This window comes from Ostrea edulis, chromosome 3 (assembly GCF_947568905.1).
Source record: "Ostrea edulis chromosome 3, xbOstEdul1.1, whole genome shotgun sequence".
Classification (NCBI taxonomy): Eukaryota; Metazoa; Mollusca; class Bivalvia; order Ostreida; family Ostreidae; genus Ostrea; species Ostrea edulis.
The window spans coordinates 64,847,155-64,873,939 of NC_079166.1; the positions used below are offsets into that span (position 1 = coordinate 64,847,155).

The 26,785-nt window shown below is 36.7% G+C and overlaps 2 protein-coding genes across 2 annotated transcripts; both read right to left on the minus strand.

Annotated features, from left to right (window-relative positions):
* Positions 1-1,911: 1,911 nt before the first annotated feature.
* LOC130053620 (uncharacterized) lies at positions 1,912-7,728 on the minus strand. The gene has a single exon (XM_056160983.1). It carries the CDS (start codon positions 7,726-7,728, stop codon positions 1,912-1,914), a length of 5,817 nt encoding a protein of 1,938 aa, XP_056016958.1.
* A 5,099-nt stretch (positions 7,729-12,827) lies between these two features.
* On the minus strand, positions 12,828-26,782 carry LOC125673306 (mitochondrial carrier homolog 2-like). Its single transcript, XM_048909835.2, has 12 exons — positions 26,495-26,782; positions 25,955-26,042; positions 25,576-25,682; positions 21,989-22,069; positions 21,255-21,312; positions 20,909-20,960; positions 20,725-20,784; positions 18,715-18,808; positions 17,492-17,524; positions 15,939-16,006; positions 14,654-14,723; positions 12,828-13,915 (listed from the first exon to the last, which is right to left on the minus strand). The coding sequence occupies exons 1-12, from the start codon at positions 26,579-26,581 to the stop codon at positions 13,859-13,861; spliced, it is 855 nt and encodes a 284-aa protein (XP_048765792.2). The 5' UTR covers positions 26,582-26,782; the 3' UTR covers positions 12,828-13,858.
* Between the last annotated feature and the right edge of the window lie 3 nt (positions 26,783-26,785).

A 26,785-nucleotide genomic window follows, 5' to 3' on the forward strand; every position in this document is an offset into this window, starting at 1 on the left:
TTAAGAATTTCTTTTCTAAATTATTTGTTATTCGGAACCAAATGTAAATCATTATTGGTATAAACTACGGATATTTTCTGTTTCGTTAATAAATAATAAACCTTCATTATACCTGTGATTTTGACTTTTCATCGACAAATCGAGAGAAAACAATTAATCTGGATCGAATCGTGCTTGGTTTATTATCATTCTTATTGTACATGAATGATTTACCTTTGCATGTAAAGAATACAAATATTGATATGTTTGCTGATGATGCAACTCTTTGAGACAAGACGTTTCCAGATTGTTCTGTCTGCTTCGTGTACTTCCCAGCTGTAAGTGTCGCATGTCTTTATGTCACGCATGCATGTGTGTCTTTAAATCGGAGCTGTGGGCGACCTACATGTATCTTACGTTTGCCCGTTGCCTGTTTTGGAGGTCTTTTAGTATGCGTTTGTCATCCATGCGATTCACGTGATCTATCCAGTGAAGGCGTCTATAGTTAAGAAGGGTGTATATTACGTCGTTGTTGGTGACTGTCTTGCCAGGTGATACCAGTATCCTACGTACACATCTCATGTGGAGAGCCTGCACTTCCCTCTCTTGATGTGTGTAGGTTGCCCTAAATTCACTGCTGACGACTTAAGCTTGGTAGACTTGGTCTTGGACACGTGTGGTTAGTTTTGCCGAAGTTGTTGCGGCTTTACCGATGCGTTGTTGTTTTTTTTTTTTTTTTTTTTTTATCTCGGTGTCCAATGAGACTGTGGCTGTATCTAGGAGTCCAGGTACTGAAATTGATTGACGACTTCCAGGTTTTTTTCATTGATGGTGATAGTTGGTGGCACTGGTGTTCCATGGCCAATAACCTCAATTTTCTTTTGACTAATAATAGTCGAGATGAACAGGTTGTCCATTAGTCTCTACTAAGAGAGGTATAAATGTTTATTCGGTATATACATACAAATATACATACACAAATACCAAGGATAACCCATGAAAGCACGAAAACTTATTTCCAATGGAGTCCTTTGATGCACAGATGTTGACGCTAGGGGGTCATTATGTGGGAGGAAATCGGAGTACCCGGAGGAAACCCACATGTCCGAGCGGGCGACTACCATATTATTCTGCCATTACTTTTGCAGATAGTTTAACCAAAGACACAATAGGACGGTGCGTAGTCTTTATTATGTACTTCATGTGTGGTAAAAGACTGAAACAAGCAAAAGGAGTAATAAACATACTGTTAAATTACAAATGAATAAATAAATAATCAAAAATAAACTTAAGAAATGTTACAAAAAGAAAATAGTCAAAATTTGGATTTAATTTTATGAAAGATGCATATGACACTAACGGCGTTCCATAGAAAATATTCAGATGTATGCCACTTCTAAATATAATATACAAGAATAGCTAACAAACCAAAATAAAGTAAATATGTATTCAAAGGCTAAGAGAATCAAGATAATGAACTGCAAAAGACTACTTACAGTGTGTGCTATCTCTAAGTAGAAAATGAATGATTGGAACAATCGACCGATGCGTGAAACACACTCACAGGTAAACAGGAAGTACGTGCTCGAATTAAGTATGGTAACTCTAAACGGGTTTGAAGTCTAAGTCGTAAAGAAAGATAATTCAATATAAAAAAGAGGAAATATTTTAACAAATAACGATAACTCTTCACACTCCCCGTCTGATATCGGGAGATATCACTATATGTCTCTTGTAAAGAATTTCAATAATTCAAAGGAAATACATATGCAAATCAAAATGTCATGATGTTCACACGGGTAACAAAAGAACCAGTTCTGTAACAGGACGAATATAATACACAGTTTGTCCATCTCGAATCACACGTAACTCCACGGTACGTACTTTCTTGTCTGAATGGCTAGGAAATGTACGTTCAACTACAGCCATTTTTCAGTCGCAACGATGAACACCGTCATCTTTCAGAAGAACAACATCACCAACAGTTATGTTTCTCTGGTTTGTTGGCCATCGTTTCCGATTTTGTAGGGTTACGAGATATTCTTTTCTCCAACGTTGCCAAAATATATCAGCTAAATGTTGAGCTCTTTTCCACTGGGCCGCGTATGCATCTTTTTCACTGAAAGGTCCAAGAGGTTCCCCTCCCTTGTCTGTTTTCAGGGTAAGAAGTGTATTGGGTGTAAGGATCAGAGGGTATTCAGGATCTGATGAGGTAAGTACCAGTGGTCGCGAGTTGATGATTGCGCTAGCCTCTGCAAGAAAGGTGGTGAGTATTTCATGGGTTAATGCCTTGACTGCTTTGTCCATCAACATGGTATCCAGAATGCGTCGTGTCAGGCCTATCATGCGTTCCCATGCTCCGCCCATGTGCGAAGCATGTGGTGGATTGAAGATCCATACTGATCTTTGATCGAGGAAAAATCTCTTGATAGGTCCATCTTCAATGTTGATGACATCTACCCCTAGGTGTTCTGTTGATCCGATAAAATTTGTCCCTCGATCGGATCGAAATTCCTTTACATGTCCTCTGATGGCAATGAACCTCCTTAAAGCGTTGATGAATGATGATGAGGTCATATCTTCGATCACTTCCATGTGTACAGCACGAGACGTAAGGCATGAAAACATAATTGCCCAACGTTTTCCATGGGCTTGACCTCCTCTGGTGCGACGGGTGACTATTTGCATTGGTCCAAATGTGTCAACACCAACGCTTGAAAATGGAGGACCTGGTGTTAAACGGTCCTTTGGCAAATCTGCCATTATCTGATGCTCTACACACCGTCTCAGCTTTCTACAGGTCACACAGTGAAAAATGATGGATGACACTTGGCGCTTTCCACCAATTATCCAAAAACCTGCAGCTCGTACCGCCCCCTCTGTGTAATGACGTCCTTGATGTTTCATGAGGTCATGGTAGTGTCGTATAATCAATTTTGCAATGTGATGTTTACCCGATATGATGATTGGATTCTTTGCTGTAACATCAAGGGAAGCCTTGTTGAGCCTGCCTCCAACACGCAAGATACCATCCGAATCGATGAAAGGATTGAGTTTCAATATGGTACTCCCTTTTTTGATTGGTTGTCCTGTTTGCAATTGTTCAATTTCTTCAGCAAAACTTTCCTTCTGGACTTCCCTGGTGATCACTTTTTCAGCTTCCTGTAGAAGATGTATATCTTTAGCTTTAGAACAAGCATGCCAGCCTTTACATGGCGGTTGCCCACTCCAGCTTCTGGCAATGTGTTTCAGATGAGCTATTCCTCCAACCAAGCCTTTCCAAGTTGAGTAATTTTTTAATCCAGATACAAAAGTTGTCAGATCTACGCATGATTTGATGACTGATATCACTGGTCTAATTTCTTTATCCAACTCTGAATTCACAAGTTTATAATTTGGACCAAGGTTCTCTGGTTCAGAATATTCCGTATCATCTGGATCTAAACGTTTGGTAAACCAGCGGGTTGGTCCTTTGAGCCATGTGGTGTCTGTCAGAATTCTGTTTGATGATGACCTGGTTGCTTCATCAGCTGGGTTATATTCAGATGGAACATAATTCCATTGTTCTGGAACAGAAGCTTTACGAATTTTTTCCACTCTGTTGCTTACGTAAGTGTAAAACCGTCTAGTGTTGTTACAGATGTAGCCGAGTGCCACTTTGCTATCTGTATGGAAGTGAAATTCTTCTGTTGGGATACTCATTTGTTTCTTTATGATATTGGCGATTTCAATGCCAAGAACTGCTGCACATAATTCTAAGCGTGGTATTGTCACAGCACTCTTAGGAGCAACTTTAGCCTTTCCAAGTAAGAAACCTTGTTGTTGGTTGCCATCGGCGTCCGTTAATTTGATATAGGCAACTGCAGCAATCGCTTCCTCAGAAGCATCAGTAAAAAGATGCACTTCTTGTCTGATGGAACAGGTTAACGGCAAAGTAGTATACTGTCGAGGAATATACAAAGTCTCAAGGCTTTGCATCTGTTCTTTCCAATCAGTCCATTGTTTTTCATATTCTTTAGGTAAAACCTGGTCCCAATCTGTTGTTTCAGCATTCAGTTTTCTCAAAAGCAACTTGCCTTTGATAAGAACAGGATCTAAAAATCCTAAAGGATCGTAGAAGCTATTCAAGGTTGAAAGTAACCCACGACGTGTAAATGGTTTTTCTTCAGCTGAGATTCTGAATGTAAACGAATCGGATTTTAAATCCCAACTCATCCCCAAACTTCGCTGGATAGGGAGCACATCTGTTGTGAGATCTAAAGACATTAGATCTTTTGCAAGGTCTTCTGAAGGGAAACTGTTCATTACATCGCTGTTGTTTGATACAATTTTGTGTAATCGTAGTCCACCTTCTTGAATCAAGGCTTGTTGTGTCCTCTTCATCAAACTCACTGCTTGCTTGACTGATGGTAGGGAGACAAGGCCATCATCCACGTAGAAGTTATGCTCTACAAAGCTACGAACATCATGTCCAAATGTAGTTTCCGCATTTTGTGCTGTTCTTCGCAAGCCATATGTGGCAACAGCAGGTGAGGGGCTGTTACCAAACACATGAACGCACATCCTATAGTCCACTAACTCTTTTTGAGGGTTGTTATCTTCATACCACAGAAATCGCAAGTAGTTCCTATGGTCTTCCTTTACTTTGAAGCAATGGAACATCTGCTGGATGTCCGCCATGATGCCTATTTTTTCAACTCTAAATCGCATCAACACTCCAAGTAAGCTATTTGTAAGATCGGGTCCAGAGAGCAAGACATTGTTCAATGAAACACCATTAAACTGAGCGAACGAGTCAAAAACCATTCTGATCTGATTTGGCTTTTTGGAATGGTACACACTGAAAATAGGTAAGTACCAGAACTCCTCCCTTTCATTGACTGGTGGTGCACGTTCAGCATGACCAGAATCAATTATCTGCTGCATAAATGTGGTGGCATGCAGACATTTTTCTGGGTTTCTCTTTAGATTCACGTCCAAAATATGAGCTCTTTTAACAGCTAGTTGCCTGTTATCTGGGAGTCTCCGTCTTGGTTCCTTGAACGGTAACGGTGCAACCCATTGTCCACTGTCATTTCGATAGAGTTCTCGATCCATCATAGACAAAAACAATCTATCATCTATGGATAGTCCAGGTTGGTCATCGTATTCAGTTGTATGAAATACAGAGTCTCCAATAAGATCTGTTTCAGGAATGCATGGTATTTCCTTAACAGCGATGTTACTTGTACACGGATCACATACAGTAGTTCTACCGTTTGGTAAAATTGTTACTTTGTTTGCGATAACAATCTCTGGTCTGTGAGTTCTGCCTAGACACACCTCTCCGATGACAACCCATCCAAGACCAAGTTTCTGCGCGTATGGTGACTGCGATGGGCCTATTCTTTGCTCAATAATATGGTGCGCATCTCCAAGATCACGTCCAATTAAGAGAAGAATTTCCATGTCGATATCAAGAGGGTGTAGTTCACTAGCAATTTCTGACAAATGAGGATATGCATTTGCCACTTCTGGTGTTGGAATTTCCTGTCTGTTGTTCGGTATATCATCGCATTCTATGACAGTTGGAAGGTTTATCTGATAGCTGCCATCAATAGATTCGATAACAAAACCACATGCTCTTCTTCCACTACAGATAGAACGTCCGCTGCATGAGAACAAAGTGTACGTTTGAGTTTCATTGTGTGTGTCGAAAAGATTGAAGAATTCTGATCTGGCGAGTGTTCTATTGCTCTGCTCGTCTATAATGGCGTACATCCGGACAGCGCTATCTTTATTTCCTAAAGGATACACTCGTACGGGAACAACTTTTGCACAAGAGCGTCCACAGAGCGTTTGTTCACAGAGTTCAGTACATTTACTATCCACTGTTGATTTTGTTGGTAATTTCCTCTCCCCGCCATCTGCAACTGTGCTGACGCTGGCTGTCACATTGCTGGGTCCTTGATCGGGGTGCATCGCTGTCGCATGACGCTTATTTCCACATATATCACATTTAATGGTCGCCTTACAATTTCTAGAAAGGTGCTTGGACATACAGCACTTGTAACAAAATCCATGCTCACGAAGAATATCCTTTCGTTCTTGGAGCGGTTTCGCACGGAAAGCTCTGCATGCATGCAATGTATGATCTGCTTTGTGTATTGGACATCTTGAATTAGTGTTAGTTTTGTTTTCTTCGTCTTCCCCTGCTAACTCCGTTTTACGGCTATGAACAGAAAGAGATCCTGTAGTTCCTTTACTTTCTTGTTGTCGTTTTTTCGATGTAGAAGATGATTCTGAACATTCATATTGAAGAGCTGGATCATTTTTCGTCGTGCTGAGCTCTCGGATGAAGTTGACTAAGAATCCAAAAGGTGGAAAAGGAACATTAAACTGTTTCTTGTATCTGGCAGCTTGGGAAACCCATTTCTCTTGCAGTCCATGAGGGAGCTTATTGATGATGGGAATAACTCCAGACGATGAGTCGAAATATGAGAGAAGAATCGCATATGTCGGATTTTCTTTGACAGACTCAATTTCTGTAAGAATGTCTAAGAGATCGTACAATTTCTTTGGCTCTTTGGATGAAATTTTGGGAAAACTATCCAGTTTTTGCTTCAAGGCAGTTTCTATCATTTCGGGTCTGCCATATCTCTCTTCAAGACGATCCCATATGCGACGTAATCCTGTGAATGGGTTGTTGATATTTGAAGCTCTCATACTGCTGGCAAACTTTCGTGATTCGGGTCCCAACCATTTCACCAATAAATCCATTTCCTCAAATGGCGTCACATTCAGCTCTTTAGTGATGTTTTTAAAGGTAGCTTTCCAGGTTTCGTATGTTTCTGGTCGATCGTTGAAGGAACTAAAACGGGAAAGAAGAAGATCTTTCTTCAGAAGAAATTGCGTTAAGTCTGTGGCGACTCCAGAGTGTGAACATGGTCTGAATTCGGATGCATACGGATTCAACGGTTCACGTCTAGGTGGTGATAGGATGTTATCATGAATGTCAATTTTCTTTTCTTCTTTACTTTCAATATCACTGAAACGTGTTTGTCCATTCACAAAGTCAGCTGTAAATTTCTCTTTTGAAGACACCATTAGTTCTGTATATCTCGATGGAAAGTATTCTAGCCCACGCGACGAATCATTATCTTCTAGCACCCGGATCTCCGCCTCCAAGGTAGCTACTTCCTTTTGTTGTTCAAGAAGATCTAATTTTGCTTCAAGTAAATTCTTTTCCTTTTGTAGTTCTGTTTGTTTTTCGGCAAAGGCGAGTCGTGTCTGTTGAGCTTTGGCTTGCATGCGTTTTTTCCTCAATTCTGATTTTATACTGCTGTGTCGGCTAGAAATGGTAGCTTCGGATCTAGTTTCATATCTTTCGGAAAGTATTTCAGCCGCATCAAGAAGTAGATTTTTAATCTTTTCCCTGAAATTATCCATCACTGTATGACATCTTTCATTTTTCACTAAATGTTTCTCCATTTCCACTTCACTCTCTTCCGTGTGACAACGATTAAAAAAGGAAAACAGTACATCTGTATCCATGACATAATGCTTTTTTGCCTTCTCTAGATCTGTCTCAATTTTTCGGAGGTATTTAATGTCTGTGGAAGATTCATCGAAATTCACTAAAATGTCTTCAAACTCCTTCCAGGACTTATCGACATCCCTAACGTAAGACTCTAGCCTACTGTAGAAAAACTCTCGTCCTTTCTTTGTTAGAGTTCTTATTCTACTTAGCCGGTCTTCTGCGTCAGACATCTTGATAGGAACACTTCTTTTACTATTCTGCCATTACTTTTGCAGATAGTTTAACCAAAGACACAATAGGACGGTGCGTAGTCTTTATTATGTACTTCATGTGTGGTAAAAGACTGAAACAAGCAAAGGGAGTAATAAACATACTGTTAAATTACAAATGAATAAATAAATAATCAAAAATAAACTTAAGAAATGTTACAAAAAGAAAATAGTCAAAATTTGGATTTAATTTTATCACAAACTTGTTTCCGTAGAAAAATTTGTTAAGTGCGTACATTTATGTGAAAGATGCATATGACACTAACGGCGTTCCATAGAAAATATTCAGATGTATGCCACTTCTAAATATAATATACAAGAATAGCTAACAAACCAAAATAAAGTAAATATGTATTCAAAGGCTAAGGGAATCATTATAATGAACTGCAAAAGACTACTTACAGTGTGTGCTATCTCTAAGTAGAAAATGAATGATTGGAACAATCGACCGATGCGTGAAACACACTCACAGGTAAACAGGAAGTACGTGCTCGAATTAAGTATGGTAACTCTAAACGGGTTTGAAGTCTAAGTCGTAAAGAAAGATAATTCAATATAAAAAAGAGGAAATATTTTAACAAATAACGATAACTCTTCACACATATACTTTTACAAACAAACACTGCTGATCACCGGGATCGAATCGGGTCATAGCGGTGAGAAGCGAGAGTGCTACCCGGATACACACCGAAAAATCAATGAAATTTCTACCTTGCAGTGTTATCATAGATAAAACATATACGACCAAATGTCAGCATATACTTTTAAAATCTTTTAATTAATGACTTGTTTAGTGTTTATATGGAGGTGTTTCCAAAACGTGTTGACCTATTGCGTTCACACGTTTCCTACACGTACCACTTCCACATTGTCATTTGCAACTACTTTGGAACCGTTACCAAAGAAACATCGACCGACATGATCCGACAATCCTGGGTTACACAGTGTGCAAAATACAGACCATACACGACTTCCCTATGCATAGCCATTCAATTGTAAATGAGGTCACCATGGCCTACGTTTTGACCGCAACTCTCCAAGATGCAGCAACTGACCAAGTTTGACCCTAGATCTCAAAGCGTGAAAGATATGACCTAGAATAAATTTGACTAGAAATAGCTGTAAAATTCCCAATATCGGTCATCATCATCTACTTTTGGGTTGTGACCCCCCCCCCCCCAATGCATCAACTGACCAAGTTTGATAGTCCAAGACAAGATATTACCGGGATGCAATTTGAGTATGCATAGTATACAGGATTATTTTCGCCCCGTGTTATTTTCGCCTTTCTACATTTGCAGACAGTTTCGCCCCGTTTTAAATTCGCCCAGACATAGTTGTGTTAAAAGAGAGAAATGAGAGAAAACAGTTTTGCCTACTCTTAAATTCGGCCATTGACAACGAGGGCGAAGGGGACGAAAATAAAACGGAGGTGAATATTTCTCTGTATACAATAGCCATATATTCAGTCTCTGTAGTATTTGTGGTGAAGAGGAGGATGATAAACTTTATTTTGTTTCAGTGGCACAGGAATTGGGATACACTTCACTTTACTGGCAAATGTAATCAATAACAAAGCGTTCTGAATCAGGTAAAATCGATAATGACAGTGTAATTATACTTGTTCGAAAGTGTTTTGCAGCATTTGTTGAATAAGATAGCGAATGTTAAAGACTCTAACTTAGAGTGACAGTGTGCAAACAAGGAAAGACATCCTCAACGACGAGAAGATTTTGAAGGACAATAGCGATTGCAACGATGTCTACATAGGACCTGATCTCACAAGACTGCAGGGAGAGGAGATATTCAAATTGAGAAAAGAGGTAGTGAGTAAGGAAAGACAGAGGAGAGACTGACATTTTTATCAGGGGAGAAGAATTGTACAAGAAAAGGGTAGGGCACTGCGGTTCAAAGGTGGTGCAACCTCAGAAGGGTATACGGTCGCTGCAGGAGGCGGAGCCACTGCAGGAGGAACAACCTCGACAGGGTGCAGCCACAACGGAGCCCCTCAAGCACAGGGGTCGAGTGACAATGACAGGAACCTAGAATCGCTACAACGTGGAATATCGAACAAATATTTGAATCATGACTTGATAATTGTTTTCGAATTTTAATTACCCCAACATTGACTGGGAGAATTGTGTTTCAAGAGATGGAAATAATTCAGATAGTGACCAGTTTACAGAGTGTATGAGAGATTGCTACCTGATACAACACATAAACAAACCAACTAGGTACCGAGGGGACCAAAGACCATCAGTGCTGGACCTGGTGTTAACAGTGGAGGAGAATGTAGTCAGTTCCTTGCAGTACTTAACACGGGTAGGAAACAGTGACAAGTGCACTCTAGTTTTCAAGTACAAATGTAAAGTCAAGACTGTATCCACCAAAAACAAATCAGTACAAATATGATAAAGGTGACTATGATGGAATGAGGGACCTTCTTTCGAATGTGGAATGAAACTCTGAGTTAAAGGACACACAAGAGGCATGGAACTCTTTTAGTGCTATCTGGAAAACGCAACACACAACCATATTCCGACTCATACTAGTGGTGGGAGGAGAAACAAGAAGAGACAGTCGTATGTCGACAAGTAGGGCATGAGGTTGGTGAAGGCTAAGCAGCGAGCGTGGGAGCACTATATAGACACCGAAGCCTCTTACGACTATCAGAAATACTTTACAGCAAGAAACAAGCTCAGGAACTACACATGAGAACTACATCAGAACTTCGAGGAGGTCTTTGCATAGGAGGTAAAGACTAACCGAAAGGTTTTCTAGAAATATACGAAATCCAAGCTGACCGTAAAAAGTGGAAGGCAGTCTTAAAGGATGAACACTGTATTATTCAGTAATGACAGTGCTAAAGCAGATACATTGAATTGCTTTTTCTGTAGTGTTTTTACGAGAGGTGTGGAAAACGTTTCAGAAATGGAAGATAGGTCTGGTAGGCAAGAATTGCTAGACACATATTTCACGGAAGAAACTGTCATAAAGCATTTACAGAAACTGAAAATTAGTAAGTCATCTGCCCGGATGGATTTCATTCACGAATGTTGAAAGACCTGGTACCTTGCATTGCTACACCCCTCAACACCATCCATAAAAGATCTTTAGACTTCAGACATCTACCGACACAGTGGAAGCAGGGCCAGGTTTCACTCATTTCAAGAAAGTGAGAGATGCAGTGATGAATGACTAGTCATGACTTGTTTTGTGGCGAGCAGCACGATATTATACCACGACACTCCTGTACAACACAGCTGTTAATGTGCCTGGATGAGTGGTCAGCACTGGACAGAAAAGATCCCCTCGACACCGTCTTCCTAGATTTCAAAAAGGTGTTTGATAAGGTTTCGCACAAGGGACTATCAAGCAAGATTGAAAGCTATGGCATCAGAGTTAACATCAGCGCATGGATAACCAACTTCCTAAAGGGCCGATTGCAACGGGTATCCATCAATGGCACCATGTCCAAGTGGTCTGATGTGACAAGTGGGATTCCACAAGGTAGCGTTCTTGGACCCTTACTCTTTGTCAATTTTCAAAAATGACCTCCCGGATGCAGCGAGTTGTGCGACTTGTATATTCGCAGATGATATGAAGATGTATGAGAGAGCAGCCACAGATAATGACGACAAGAATACAGGACAACATGGAGAGATTCTCAGAGTGGTCAGATAAGTGGCAACTCAAGTTTAACAAAAGCAAATATAGTTTGATGGACCTAGGGCAAAACAACCCTAACCATTGTTACAACATGATAGACAACGACGGACAGCAGAGAGAACTGGAAACAACAGCGGAGATGGACCTTGGTGTATTGGATGACAACAAACTGTCGTTTCATCAACAATGCTGTAGGGAAAGCCACCAGAGTCAACAAATGGACGTTCACTACAAAGGCCAGCACAGTTGTCAAGAAATTGTATACAACGATGGTTTGTCCAACACTTGAGTACGGCAATGCACCTTGGATACAGGAGTTTGCAGATGATACCAACAAGTTAGAAAGGGTACAGAGACAAGCAACGAAGCTTTGCAATCGCATCAAGAATCTCCCCTATGAAGAAAGGCTGCAACATCTTAAGCTACCATCTCTGCACTACAGAAGAAAATGGGGCGATATGATTCAAGTGTACAAGATCTTGAATGGGAAAGACAGAGTTGACAGAGAGAAGCAGCAGCTCATGTCCAATACAAACAGAACCAGAAAAGTTGTTGAAAAGACACAGCCGCCTGAATGCCAAAAAGTATTCATTTGCAAAGAGTCGTCAATGATTGGAACAGTCTACATGACTGGGTTGTGGGTGTAAAGGACTTGAACAATTTTAAGATAAAGCTTGACAAGTGTTGGAAATACAAACAGTACCTGACCAGACCCAAGCATGCGGTAATGTATACAATTAAGATTCCTGCAGGAGTTACAGGCCTAGCCAATTTCTTGTAGAACAGGCATCTAGGTAAATGTTTACCATTTCCTTGACAAGATTCTTTTCTTTACTTATGGTGGTCAGACGGGTTTGATCACTGGTGGCTCAGTTAGTATGGCACTTAACAAGAGATTCCGGGGGCCTGGGTTCAAATCCCAATCCGCTCTGTTGCATTTTCTCCCTTAACATTACATACTCTACCTGGAGCACATAATTGTCGTTGTATCTCATACTGTTGGGCGTATAAGTGGAATTTTTAGCAAGACACAAATATTGTGACTTTTCATAAGAATGGACATACATGTATACATTTAACACGAGCTAATTTTAGTGACTTTATAATTCCAGTAAAGATCACTACCTCCGATGTGAATAAATGTTAGCAATATCAAATTGTAGTGACCTCATTTCTCTCACTAAAAATGCTAAAATTAAATCCTCGCTAAAAATTCTGCTTATACGGTATGTATTTCAGAGCATTGAATACAACAATATTGATGGAAAGATTGCAGTTCTCATGGCAAGTGTTTGGTCACCATGCACTAGAGGTAACACGACTTTGTCAGAGTGAAACTCGTGACATGTAACCCATAATACCAAACCATTACGCTACATAAGAGAAACAAATATTGTGAATGTGTTTATTAATTACTAAAATGCACACAAAGTCCTTGCGAGAAAACTTTCTGAATTCCCTGAATCAAGCCTCACTTTCATGTAAGTTTAAAAGAATCCTCCCTTAATCAAAATTGTTGATGATCAAATTTTGTGTTAACAGAAAACACAAGAGATCTGTAATCACACAATTAAAAAAAACTCAAAAAACTCAACAACAATCACCAGCACCAAGTTGCTATGGTGAAAAAATCAGAATGTACATAAAGGTCTACACCGAAAATACATTTGACAATTTTTGGTGACAGACTTTAAAATAGTGCTCATTATAATTATTCACATAGAGTGTCTTGTAAAGTTTCCTGGGTCTGAACGCCTTACCAATAGACAGCAGGAAGACTAATGCACATCACAATCTAGTTCAAACTACAGGAAAGTATTGAAGATTTCTTTAAAAATTTCAGCATTTAGATACAAGTTTTGTTATCAGATTATTTTAATTTCACAATATTGGTTTTATAAATTAGTTAGTTTGTATTCAAGATGCTCAGATTTCAAATTAACAATGCAATTTATGATGGCTGTCAGATTGAAATGTACCACTTCTGAGCGTTGAAATTCGAACTTTATTCCTCTACAACAATACTACAGAACTTATATCATAGTCATGAAATATACTTTTATTAGTAAAATGATGAGGAAAAAACCAAGCCAAATAGAAGAATATTGTGATTAGAAATAATACACATTTATTCTAAAAATATACTCTTATATACATTTATAATGAAAATGTTGAATAAAGAAGAAGAAATTTTGGACCTAGGTCAGTTCAATTACATACAAATATAAAGATATTTGTAAATAAGAAAATGCTAAAGTTAAAAATTTATTGGTATAATTGCCCATTACTATAATATGAAATCTTTACACATCAAAATTACAACATAAACATGTCATCTGCCTAGAAATAATATAAGTTGATAATTCCTCTCGCTCAAATGTTCATCATACAGTGTACTAGTGATCCCTCCTTGTTTATCAGACTAGCGATCCCTCCTTGCGAACCGTATAAACAAATTCGAACCATTCTTCAGCTTGCCCTAAAATCACAAATGAAAGATGTGAAGTGTCACCGGTGATGCTGCAGTTACAATAAAAATGCTCCCCGAGTTATTAACAATGAGTTCTGTTTTTCATGCCATTTAAACCTCCATACCAAGTTGAGTTGATCAGATCAAACTTGAGGAATCCTCAATAAAAATGAAGAATTTGAATGTCCAGACGTGCAGTTGCAATTGATGACCATGACCCATACAGTAAAAAATACATAACACCCTAAAGACACAATAAAAGGCAGCGGCTTATTTGAATGCTTTCACAAGAAAATTGGGTTTACCTCCAAGAATGACTTTTTAAAAGGGATATGACTCATTTTCAAAATGAAAATGCTGTGGGCGGATTCCAATCAAGACAAAATATTTAAATTTGCACACAATGAACTGACAGATATCAAGTGTGTGAAGTATTTGCTTTGAGCTATGAAGTTTTAGTGCTTATGTTTCATGTGAATATTTATAGTTCTGTTTAAATTGTTAAATTTTAGCAAATCTTTAAAACTGAAATGTACATCTTAAAATTGATATCTTATATGAACTGAACTTGTAAACTCTTTAAAAGAAAAAAAAAATTAAAACAGAAATATTTTTTCTATGTGTTGTATGAATTTCTCGGATTTTTATTATCTTGAAAAATCAAATAATAAGAACCTGTATTATTTTCATACTTTGGGCATGTCCCTTAAAACAAATGATTTGACAGTATTCTATATGACTACTTACAGCCTGTTTGAGTGTGTTCCAACAGTCCACCCATCCTGAGTAATCTGGCATATCTTTTGCTGCCTGTAACCTAAAAACAGAAAGTTTGTTGTTAAGTGCTCGTATAATCGGATTCAGTAGGAGTACTGTATGTACAAATACAGCAGTACTAGAACTCTATTTACACACTTTTCTGGAAAAAAGACACACAGACACATGAATTCAATAATGAGTGCTAGGAACTGCCATAAGATTAGGACAGAGAAAATTCAGGATAAACATACAAAGAATGTTTGGCATCCAAAGAAAATGCCCATAATCCTAGACTGTCGATTTTATCTAGTCACATCTTGTTGACCTGAGATTATGAACTTGGATCGATTATCTCATTTTCATCCTAGTCTTATGATTTCCTGTACATTGGATGTATGATAAAATGTGATATCGATCAAAGCTGAGGTGTCCATTTCGTAATTGGGAGGTCATAAGTTTGGGCCCTATTTGTGCCATGGCTGCATCAAACCTAAGACGTTTACATTGGTATTGATTGCTCCTTCGCCAAACGCTCAGCATTTAGAAGTGCATATCACGGGACTTTTTCAGATATGACCACACAAATGGAGGTCCCTTGTTGTGGCAGGCGTTGGCACACTAAAGAACCCTCACTGAGTTTTTGATCCTGTTGCGAGATTTAAATTAAATATTTTAATTCCAATGGCAGATGCTATGTCAGGCATGTGGATATAGAGGGTTGGAAAGAGGGTCCGAATGCAACCCCCCCCCCCCCCCCCCTCGAGTTTGCTAGAAAATAATACATTTGTCTATCAATATGCACTTCCAGTTGCAAAAAAAGGTTTGATTGGAACCCTGGGAAAAATTGTACGGTGTAAAACCCACTCCCCATGGAGATATTTCTAGATCCACACATGTACATGTTGCTGCACTTGTTCTAACGATAGCAACATCAACATATTACTCTAGTTTAGTATAAAATCTTGTAAATTGGAGTACCAGTTTTACTTGAGTAGCTGTTTAATCATGCAAGCTTTACAGTCACAATTGTGAAATAAGCATTGAGTAAGATGAATGCCTTAACACCCCCTCCCAAAAAAACCCCCTTTCAGTTGAATTGTTTAAAATTACATCAACTTAGATTCATGGCATATATAAAATACTCCAGTAGAATCTTTCAAAAATATAGTGAATATAGAATTTCAAAGCAGTTCTCGAGGGTATATGAAAATAAATATATAAAATACTGTTTGAAATGTATACATTTATATGGATCTAATGCAGGGTTGCCTACCTTGCTGGTTTCACACTCATGTTCCTAGAAACAACTTCAAAGGGATAGGTAAATTGGGTAACAAAAAGCTGAAAATATCAAGAGAATCTTCTTTATTGCAATCAATGGCCACGAAGAACAACATTTAATCAACAGCTGCTGGATAAAGATTTGTTTTATATAGAATATCATACAATGGCTTATATACACCATATATAAAACACCACTTTTATTACTCCCTCTGTCAATATGTACACATGCCTTTGTGAGATGCATTGTGTGACAGTGAAATTACACTACAATATATCCATCTTCTATAATTTCAAAACAGAATACAAAATTTCTATCCCTCATGCTTTCACTATAGTGCCATGTAATCTAACTCTCTTGACAAATGATCTTTGAGACAGTTCATCAAATTGTGTTACACACGTTTCCCGTTGCTGCCTCTGTATCCCGAGCTGTGTGGGATATCAAAACAGGCACATAATGTTATTACATAATCTACTATATAAATTGACATTACTTTTTTTCTCTCTCTGTTTTCCAACTTTAATTGGCAGAGAAAGGTACACAAAATTAGCTGGGGTGATATATTTCATCACGCAACTTACTATTTACCCACACATGTGACAAACTAATTTCCCAATCACACGACAAACGGTTTCCAGGTCACATAAGAAACTATTGCCCAATTAGCATATTAGGTAATAAAACAAGTATTTCATGCCTACTAGGAAAACAGTCAAAACTATTACCCCTCGGTAGTGGCAAAGACCTGGGAAACTGTTGTCCTCAGCCTACGAAAAGCTTTCTGGGTCATTACTACTTCCTCGGGGCTATAGGTTAGATCGTTTCCCGAGTAGGCATGCAATAATTGTATATTGTTATACACCTTTATTTTTTTAATATATAAAACTAATACAATTTTATAGAACAAACATTTTAACTGTTAAATCAACTCTCACACTCATGGCCAATTGACCGGTCAACAGTTTACAACTGTTGACCAGGCAATAGTCTGCTCCATTTCTATTGGCTACGCAAGTCATGTGATCCACGATCTGCTGCTTTGTTTCTGTAATGGCGAGGCTCACTGATTTTACAGATGATGAAATACAGAATTTATTAGGTGTGATGAAAAACATAAACATAAAAAAAAAATGTAATTATTGATTAATAATTAGGATATTGGGTATGTTTTCTTTTAAACTAGTGGATACATTGATAATTTTTCGCAATCACTCTGAATTGTTAAAAGACAATGAACCATTTGCATATAATAAATACCTAAAAATGAAGGTGTATAACAAAACAGTTATAGACTGTGTCCTCGGACAACAGTTGTTTTGTTTGACCCTCGAACAGATCTGTTGCCCTCAGCAGATCCATTCTCGGGTCAAACAAAACAGCTGTTATCCTCGGATGCAGTCAATAATTGTATACTGTCAGATTCGTGAATAAATCAGGAAAATATAATCAAAACATAAATATTATATTATTTACCCTACTAACATACCAATCACACTACTAAATATATCACTCACAATACTGCTAGTAAATATAATACTCACACTACTAATGGCGGATGTGTAAGATTTGTATTCCTGAAAAGACAAGAGATTGTTTTATTCAAGCATAAAAATTCTCACTTTTTACCAAAATCTACAATAATTCTGAATTCACGAAAGAGGGGGTTTGTATTAAGCAAACATGTCCCAGACCCACTAAGGTAACTTTCCATTCATAATATTCTTAACAGAGGCAACTTAAATGTCATCTGTTAAATTAAATAGCAAGCCAATCAATGCTTCATTAAAATAAGTAAAATATGTAATAATGACATGTACGAGAATAGAGTGTAAGTGTATAACAGTTGGCTGTGTATTGTTTTTGAGACTTGGCAGAAGAAAACTTCCTGTTTTCTGCTAAATGTTCATACATGATAGCAGTCTATTGACTGGATAAACAAGTTTACACACTAACCCCAGCAGTATATGTAATGCCCTTTGACCTTTTAACTTAAATAGACATCAAATAGTCATGACCATTCTTTCCCTAGTTATGATTCAATTGGAAGATACAAGCCAGAAACCTGTGACCTTTAAAACAAATTGGACATCTACTTTAGTCATGAACAACTGCACACACATACAACAGAACACCTGGTGACCATTGACAGCTCATAGGTATTCAATTGAACAACATTTAGGCAAGTAACAGACTAAGTGACAAATACAAAATCAAAGTATCCCTTTTCTTTAAATAGGGAAGGGGGGGGGGGGGCAGAAATAAAAGTAAGTTCTTAAATTTTCCTCCAAAAAGCTATTGTTTGTTTCATAATCAAAAATTGCTTTCAGAATTTGCTTGTCTTCTTTTTCAAGTCACAAGGCCTTCCTGAAACCTTGCAATGTGAGATTTACAATGTGTTTGTAAGCTAGTTTGTTAGCAAGAAACCAGAATTATAAAACATAGAAAGGGTACTGTAATGTATTCTTCAAACTTTCAGAGAATGTTGCCAGATGAACACCATATAGGTAATACATAATAATACTTGGGAGAGAGAGAGAGAGAGAGAGAGAGAGAGAGAGAGAGAGAGAGAGAGAGGACAAAATAAGAGGAGAGAAAGGAGGGAGAGATGGGAATGGGAGGAGGAAAGAAGGCAGGTGAGAGGAATGTGAGGTGGACCCCCCCACTCCTTTCCACTCTTAATCATATGAGACTGACCGAGTTTACATGTAATCAATTCCCACATGTATATTTGTCACATGCTGAAATCATTTGTATGAACTCTGACCTTTTCTGTGATGAAGTATCTGTTGAGTACATCAGCTACCAAGTTGATGAGGATAATGGCGAGGGCATCTCCTATCAGCCTCGGTACAATGCCACTGAAAATATACAATTCAACCTTTAGTGATGTCAAACTGAAAAAAAATTAAGTGTTCACTTGGTCATCTTTCTGATTGCTTAACAAGGTAGTCTATTGATTAACTGGGTACTTTATCATGATTTAGTACTCTGTTGATTAACGATTAACTGGGTACTTTATCATTAACTGGGTGCTCAATCAATTAACTGGGTACTTTATCATTAACTGGGTACTTTATCGATTAACTGGGTACTTTATCATTAACTGGGTACTTCATCATTAACTGGGTACTCTATCATTAACTGGGCACTCAATCAACTAACTGGGTACTTTATCATTAACTGGGTACTCTATCATTAACTGGGTGCTCAATCAATTAACTGGATATTCTATCATTAACTGTGTGTTCAATCAATTAACTGGATATTTTATCATTAACTGGGTGCTCAATCAATTAACTGGGTACTTTATCATTAACTGGGTACTCTATCATTAACTGGATACTTTATCATTAACTGGGTGCTCAATCAATTAACTGGGTACTTTATCATTAACTGGGTACTTTATCATTAACTGGGTACTCTATCATTAACTGGATACTTTATCATTAACTGGGTGCTCAATCAATTAACTGGGTACTTTATCATTAACTGGGTACTCTATCATTAACTGGATACTCTATCATTAACTGGGTACTTTATCATTAACTGGGTGCTCAATCAATTAACTGGGTACTTTATCATTAACTGGGTACTTTATCATTAACTGGGTACTCTATCATTAACTGGATACTTTATCATTAACTGGGTACTCTATCATTAACTGGGTACTTTATCATTAACTGGGTACTCTATCATTAACTGGGTGCTCAATCAATTAACTGGATATTCTATCATTAACTGTGTGTTCAATCAATTAACTGGATATTTTATCATTAACTGGGTGCTCAATCAATTAACTGGGTACTTTATCATTAACTGGGTACTCTATCATTAACTGGATACTCTATCATTAACTGGGTACTCTATCATTAACTGGGTACTTTATCATTAACTGGGTACTTTATCATTAACTGGGTACTTTATCATTAACTGGGTACTCTATCATTAACTGTGTGTTCAATCAATTAACTGGATATTCTATCATTAACTAGGTGCTCAATCAATTAACTGGGTACTTTATCATTAATTAGGTGCTCAATTAATTAACTAGGTACTTTAACAATTTACTGGTACTATAATGGAACAACATCATCTTGATCAGTTCTTGTATAACCCTGTTTCATTGTAATCTTCACACTTCATTTACTATTTACTTTCATTTGTATAAATTCATGATTTTCAATCTTTGCAGTTGAATTGAGAATTTCTGTCATAAACATGGGGAAACATACATTTAGATGTAACTATAGTGATTTTGCACTGAAAAATAGTATGAAGGCAACCACTGGCATTCACTTCTACATTTAAAATATTTCCAAACTTTTGGAAAACATTTCAGTGACATGTAACCCATACATAGTAAATGTACACCATGAATATATCTTGATTAAATTTTAACTTTAATAGGACATTTCACTGAGCACATGTTATTTGCCTGTTGCAGCACAGTCACATGCAATCTTATCCCAAATTCAATATCAAATTCCAAGCTCAAGCATCAATTAAAGAGTCTGTAATTGAATATCAAGTTAATTAATAAATCTCATATAATCTGTTAAAAGTTGAAGAAATTGTAATACCCCCCCACCCCCCCCCAAAAAAAACCCCAACCCAAGTAACAAAGTGTCAGTATTGATAATTGTTGACTGGATGTTCTATGCACTTGTTGACATCCTTATCTAATACACATGTCTGTTCCTAAGATGTAGTGCATGTATAATTTGCTATAAAATCAAATAGTTGTGTAGAATATGAAATATACAGCCTAGCTTACGCATAGAAACCTGCTATTCCCTCATTCTCATAGATTTCCATCATAGAAGCAAAGATATTCCTGAAATAGAAAAAAGACTGTTATTCACATCTTATTTGTGTCTTCTCCTTAGCCTCCAAGAAAAAACGTACCATATTGAATAACAGAACACAACAGATAGTTTGAAGTTTGATCAGTGAGTCACCTGTACAATGTCTCCTGCCCAACAAACTGTGCCATCATTCTCAGAGCTATCACTGAAAAATATTTCAAAATGTGGAGGTGGGATGATATTGAGAAAGATTTTGAAAAAGGGGAATAATCAAGATTTTCAAAACATTACCAGCTTAAGAGCAAATTAAATATTACTGGCACACTGCTAAGTACTACAGGATATTATATTTTCTACTAATTAATACTCAGAATACAGTGCTTGTAAATCTTGCAATGTTTGCACAATGGACAGCACAAAAAGAACTTAAATTCAAACTTGAAAGGATTATTAATGCAGTAGAACCGGATTCTAATTACAAAATAACACATTGACTTACCTTGTAGTGGCTGGCTGACAACAATAGCGAGAGATTTAGCGGCTATCTCTTGAGAAGCCTGTTAGAAAATCAAAATGTTTAATTAATAGCAATGCCGTTCATCTCCATAACCATCATTTCTAACAATGTTTACTGCAGTACAAATGTTAACGTGACCCATGCTTTAACCTCTGTCCGAGCGGGACTGTATGTAATAAAGAGTACAGCGTGTGCTTGCTCAGATTCATGGATTTTATCAAGGTACTCCTCCTTCCTATCACGCTGATGACATCCAAACCAATGATAGACAGTTATCATCCAAACCAGTGAGAGACACAATTTGTTACTCATCGTGCGAGAATAAAGTAAAAGTGATTCATTTCTACACCTTGTATAGTGTTCCAGGATTTAACCGGAATAGACGGTGTGATGTCAAAATTATTGATTTTTGTGGTCTTGAATACAAAAGAGTTCCGCATCATGGCAGCGTCTATAGATGGCAGGAATTTCAATTTTTAACGTTTTAGAATTAGTACTGAAGCTTATCTAGGCTGTATATCAAAAGAATAGTATGACAAATCTTTATCATATAATTAATCCTATCATTTATCATGTAAAATTTTTTTTGGGTTGCCTTTCCCTTTAACCTTGCCTGGCATACTAACCCCAACTCCCTTTTATAGGAAACTTTGGAACAATACATAATATAAAAAAGTACATTTAACTGATAAATACATTGTAACACAACTTCATACCTGCATGCCAAAATGTTTGAAAAATATCATAACTTCTGGACCTTGCTCGTCTTTGTTGATTGGGTACTTTTTCTTCAGATACTGATGAAAAAAGAAAACAATGCAGGCCTTATTAGAATTTTAAATACATTTATTTCATTGAATATGTTGAATTGCTAAGCTTGTTTTGATATGTATGATAAATTAACTGATAAGGTCATATCTAATTCTAACATTTTTTTCTAATAACTATTTTTTCATCTCCTTGATAAGAAGAGTTCTTGTGTGACTTCTAAAAATAGGTTTAAGGTAGCTCACTACACTAAAGCTTATACTCTGTATGACACCACGTCACAAGATGGCGATTCAAAAGTTTTGTGAAATTATTTGTATCAATCGATTTGTTTGTCTATCATCATAGCTCAGTGGTTAAAGCATTGGGCTGGTGAACCGCAGATCTAGAGTTCAAATTGGAAGAGTCTTTTGTTCATATGTGTTGAAATAATTTTTTTGAAAATCATGTTTTTAAAATTTGTATATCTTTTGCCTTTTTGGCATACATGTATATACTTATTGTATATCATCATATCTTTTAATCATCGTACTGATTTGAGAAACTATTTCTGGGTGTAGTGAGCCACCTTAAATTAAATTTTATGTTATAGTAGTAGTACATGTAAATTAGTAATTTTATCAAACTTCGTATATTGGCCTAGTTAGATCATCTAACTGATAACACACGGGTTCTGGGTTCAATTCCCAGTTGATTCAAAGAGTTTTCTCCCTTTGCTACAGTAACTTGGTGGTTTTCATTTCATATGCATGCATACAACCCTCTGTAATACAAATTGTCTTCACATTCTTACTTGCCACAACCAGGAACTATCAAAATACGCTAACTTTAAAACAGATCTGATAATATACCTCAAGTTTTTTTGTTTTTAGAAACAAATATAGGATGTAAATGAACTATATAATACCAGAAATACCGTATATACTCGCCTATAAGTCGGTCCGCCTATAAGTCGGTTGTATTTTTTAAGGTTATTTTGTAGGAATTTGCCATTGACCCGCTTATAAGTCGGTACAAATTTTTGTCAGAATCGGTTGACAATTTCAAGTCAATGCTCTAGTGTTTTTACCTATGTTTCAAAAAATATTTTGAGAAATTAATAATTATGAGGTGCTCAATATCCAAGCCATATCTGTTTGGGGTTTAAACGCAACCCTTGATTTATTATGGACAATGATCCCTTGTTTACCTAAGCAATTATGGTCTCCTAATTACCAGTACCTGACATATCGTGTTTACTTAGTGGTGCACCCCTCGCGAAAACTGTTATTGTGGGATTCCGGTATAATTCATTGTATCAATAATAGAGTTTCTAAGAGTCAAGAATGGTGATCTAAATTATCTGTTAACAATATTCAATCTTTTATGAAATATATTCCAGCCGGTATATTAAATCGGGTTCGTAATTCAATTTTACCGATAAACGATAGATTAGTTGAATTGAAAGTATTAGTTACTGTTATGTAAATAATTTTTAACTAGATAAAAATATGTAAATACTTGTACTTTATACATAATTTTAAAATACATAAACAATACAATATGTCTAGATATTTGTGAACAATAATCATTTGTGTGGTAGTCCATGATAATCGTCAGAGTTGTTTAAAAAACACTACATTACGCCGCCCAGAAAAATACCAATCTTCTTTGGACGTGCCTCTAAGTTGAACATAGAGTTTTGGACCAAAAATTGACTCCCAAAAATCCGACTTATAGGCGAGTATATGTAACTGAGAAACGTCATATAGTTCCTTAAGTACATGTACATTGTTCCGAGGAAAAACAATCAGACGTTTGTAGCCTGAAGCTTTGACATTAACTAATTAGAACGCTAGACTGTGTGCACTTAATGAGGTTTGTTTAGTATGCTGAGATTTTAGAACAGTTTATGTTCCTAGTAGCATTACTTTATGACTACAGCATATGACTAATGCAGCATCCTGAACATGCTGAGGACGAAGCAACCAACAATACACAATTCCCAGTCCTGCAGAGGATTAGTCTTCCAATAAGAAAGAATATTGAAAATCTTCATCAAGTCTTTATCTTTCAAAGTCAAATACTATCAAAGAGAGTACCAGTACTGAACGTTTTAAAGAGCAGTTCAAAGATCACATTCAAGGACAAGGGATCAAGTTCAAGGTCAAAGTGTCAGTAACATAAATTAAATGAAAAGGTCTTGTAACATCTTACATGTGTTGTTACATCCAGTGATGTCTTTCTACACAATTCTACACAGCTAAAAATATCAACAAAAGCCGTTCATCTTTTGAACTGTTGGTCAATGCAAGAAGTTGCTCTGGATTTACAGCTAGGCAATTTTTTTTTATACTTTATTCATTGACAGATTATTGAAATCACAGGCACCTGAAGTATGGATATTACTACCCCCCTTATGATATTTTTATTTTGGTGTCAATAATTTCTCTGAAATGTGTGAATTCCCTGTCTATCTCATCCCTCTTTCAATTTAAGTAATCGTTTCACGCTTTTTGTAAACTTAAAAGATTGGCCTTCTACCGGTATAATAAAATACACAAGGTATGAAACAAAAATTTTGTCCACGAATAATCCCGAGACCATTCGGATGATCCCGAGACTAAGTCCTTACGAACACAATGTCTTTGCGAACCAATCACATGGCGCGTACAACAAATTCGTACTCTGCGACCTCCTTTTTGGCTGCCAGTGGAAGAGATGAAGCCCTATCCAATCAACGCACGCAAGATTGTGTCAAATAAAAGAGATGAGATGGGTTTTGAGTTGAAGAGACTTGTAGTATGACATCTCCCTGACCTGCTGCTCGCCAAAATTCCTTATGTAACGCTGCAATTACTTGGAAAATGTGCCCCGAAACGGGGACCCCCTGTTTGTTTACAAATTTTTGTTTCATACCTTGTGCATTTTATTATACCGGTAGAAGGCCAATCTCTAAAGCTTACAAAATGCGTGAAACGATTACATAAATTGAAAGAGGGATGAGATAGACAGGGAATTCACACATTTCAGAGAAATTATTGCCACCAAAAAAAAAATATCATAAAGGAGGGGGGGGGGGTTAGTAGTAATATCCATATTTCAGGTGCCTTTGGTTTTTTTTACATATAAAATGTCGGAATTGATAGCACATAATGTGTCTGCACTACAGTGTGTTATTTGCAAAAGAGATCTACAAAATATTCACATAATGCTTAATATACTTGAATTTTCTCAATTAAATGCTTTTATACTTTGAAACATACTGTTTACACCATTATAGTTACATGAAATTGAGTGAGTGGCAACAGCTGGATCTCCCTACTTCATACCGGTTTTAACTGGTTCTATGACACAAAGAGCTCTGTATATGTACATTTTCCAATTTTCTCTGACAAAGTCCAAGAAGAAGATAACTCTTAGTTTATCATGTTTATTGTGGAATAAAACACAAAACTTGCAATGCTCTTTCATGGGAAAAATACAACTGTGTATAATGCAAATATCAACTGAAAAGTGTAAGAACACTACATAATTTTATTTAACAAATCCTTACCCCAGTCACATTCTGTGTAACATAACTTCCCACAATTCCTTCCAGAATTCTTGGTACAAGTCCTCTGTATATACCAAAAAATCCATCTTGTCTTTTGATGTGACGAACTAAAAATCAATGGGTTACAAATTTTTGAAATCTAATATAGATATATTTTTGTGTGGTATGTCTTCAAGATATTTTTATGGTTCAAATAAAAGAAACAAAAGCATATTTCTTGTATATAAAGCTGGATTTTATAAAATTGTGTAATTTGATTCAGCAAAATAAATTCTATACCAAACAACTGATTATCCCTTGCAATGGATTTTATATTTCTCTCAAATAGTGAAATTTATGGTGGTCAGTATCCAGTCTATGAAACAAATATCATACTTACTGTATGAAAAGACAGTTGGGTAGTAATGTCGGGGCCTCCGCCACAATAGCTCCTTTGATAAGTAAGGTGCCAGAGGTTCATGTCCTAACTGGGAAGAGAATCAGATATAATTGGTTCAACATTAAAGCAGCATACATATATAACTATGTAAATTAATTGATTTCTATATCCAAAAGCCAAAAAATTGAAGATACGCTATAGATTATTGTCAATTTAATGTCATTTCAGAAATATGTCTCATGTCTCTAAAATTTTAACTTGAACCAAGTTGAAGGATGAAATAAAACATGCCGTTTGACATGTTGACGATCTGTTTGTCTTTGATCGATCTATGTCTTATTTGCAAAATTATTACGTGAAAAATATTGAAGAAATATCAAAGAACTGTAATTTTCTGCGATTTAAGGGCCATCAAGTTATTGTGGTTCTTATATACTATGCTGACCTTCCGAGTAAATTCGAAATCATATTGCATTTCTACTTTCACTTTATCAAATGGTAATATTTTCTTAAATGCCTGGAATAAAATTAAATAATTACCTGTATCAACACTTTTGAATATCCCAAAGGGTGCAAGAGGGTAATTACAGCAACACTAACACCCGATGAAACAAAATCTGAACTCATTTTCGTTCTGAAGCCAAGGCTGTTCTAAGATTGCTCTTCTATCAAAGCAAATGTAACATGAAAGAACGAACCCGACTAAATTTAAAAATATAAAAAAAAAAAATGTCAAAATTAAAAAAAGAAATTATGTCAATCTAGTAAGAAAAATAAATCAGGAGAATTTACAGCTTAGTATGATTCCATCGAGATATTTAATGTTTTTGC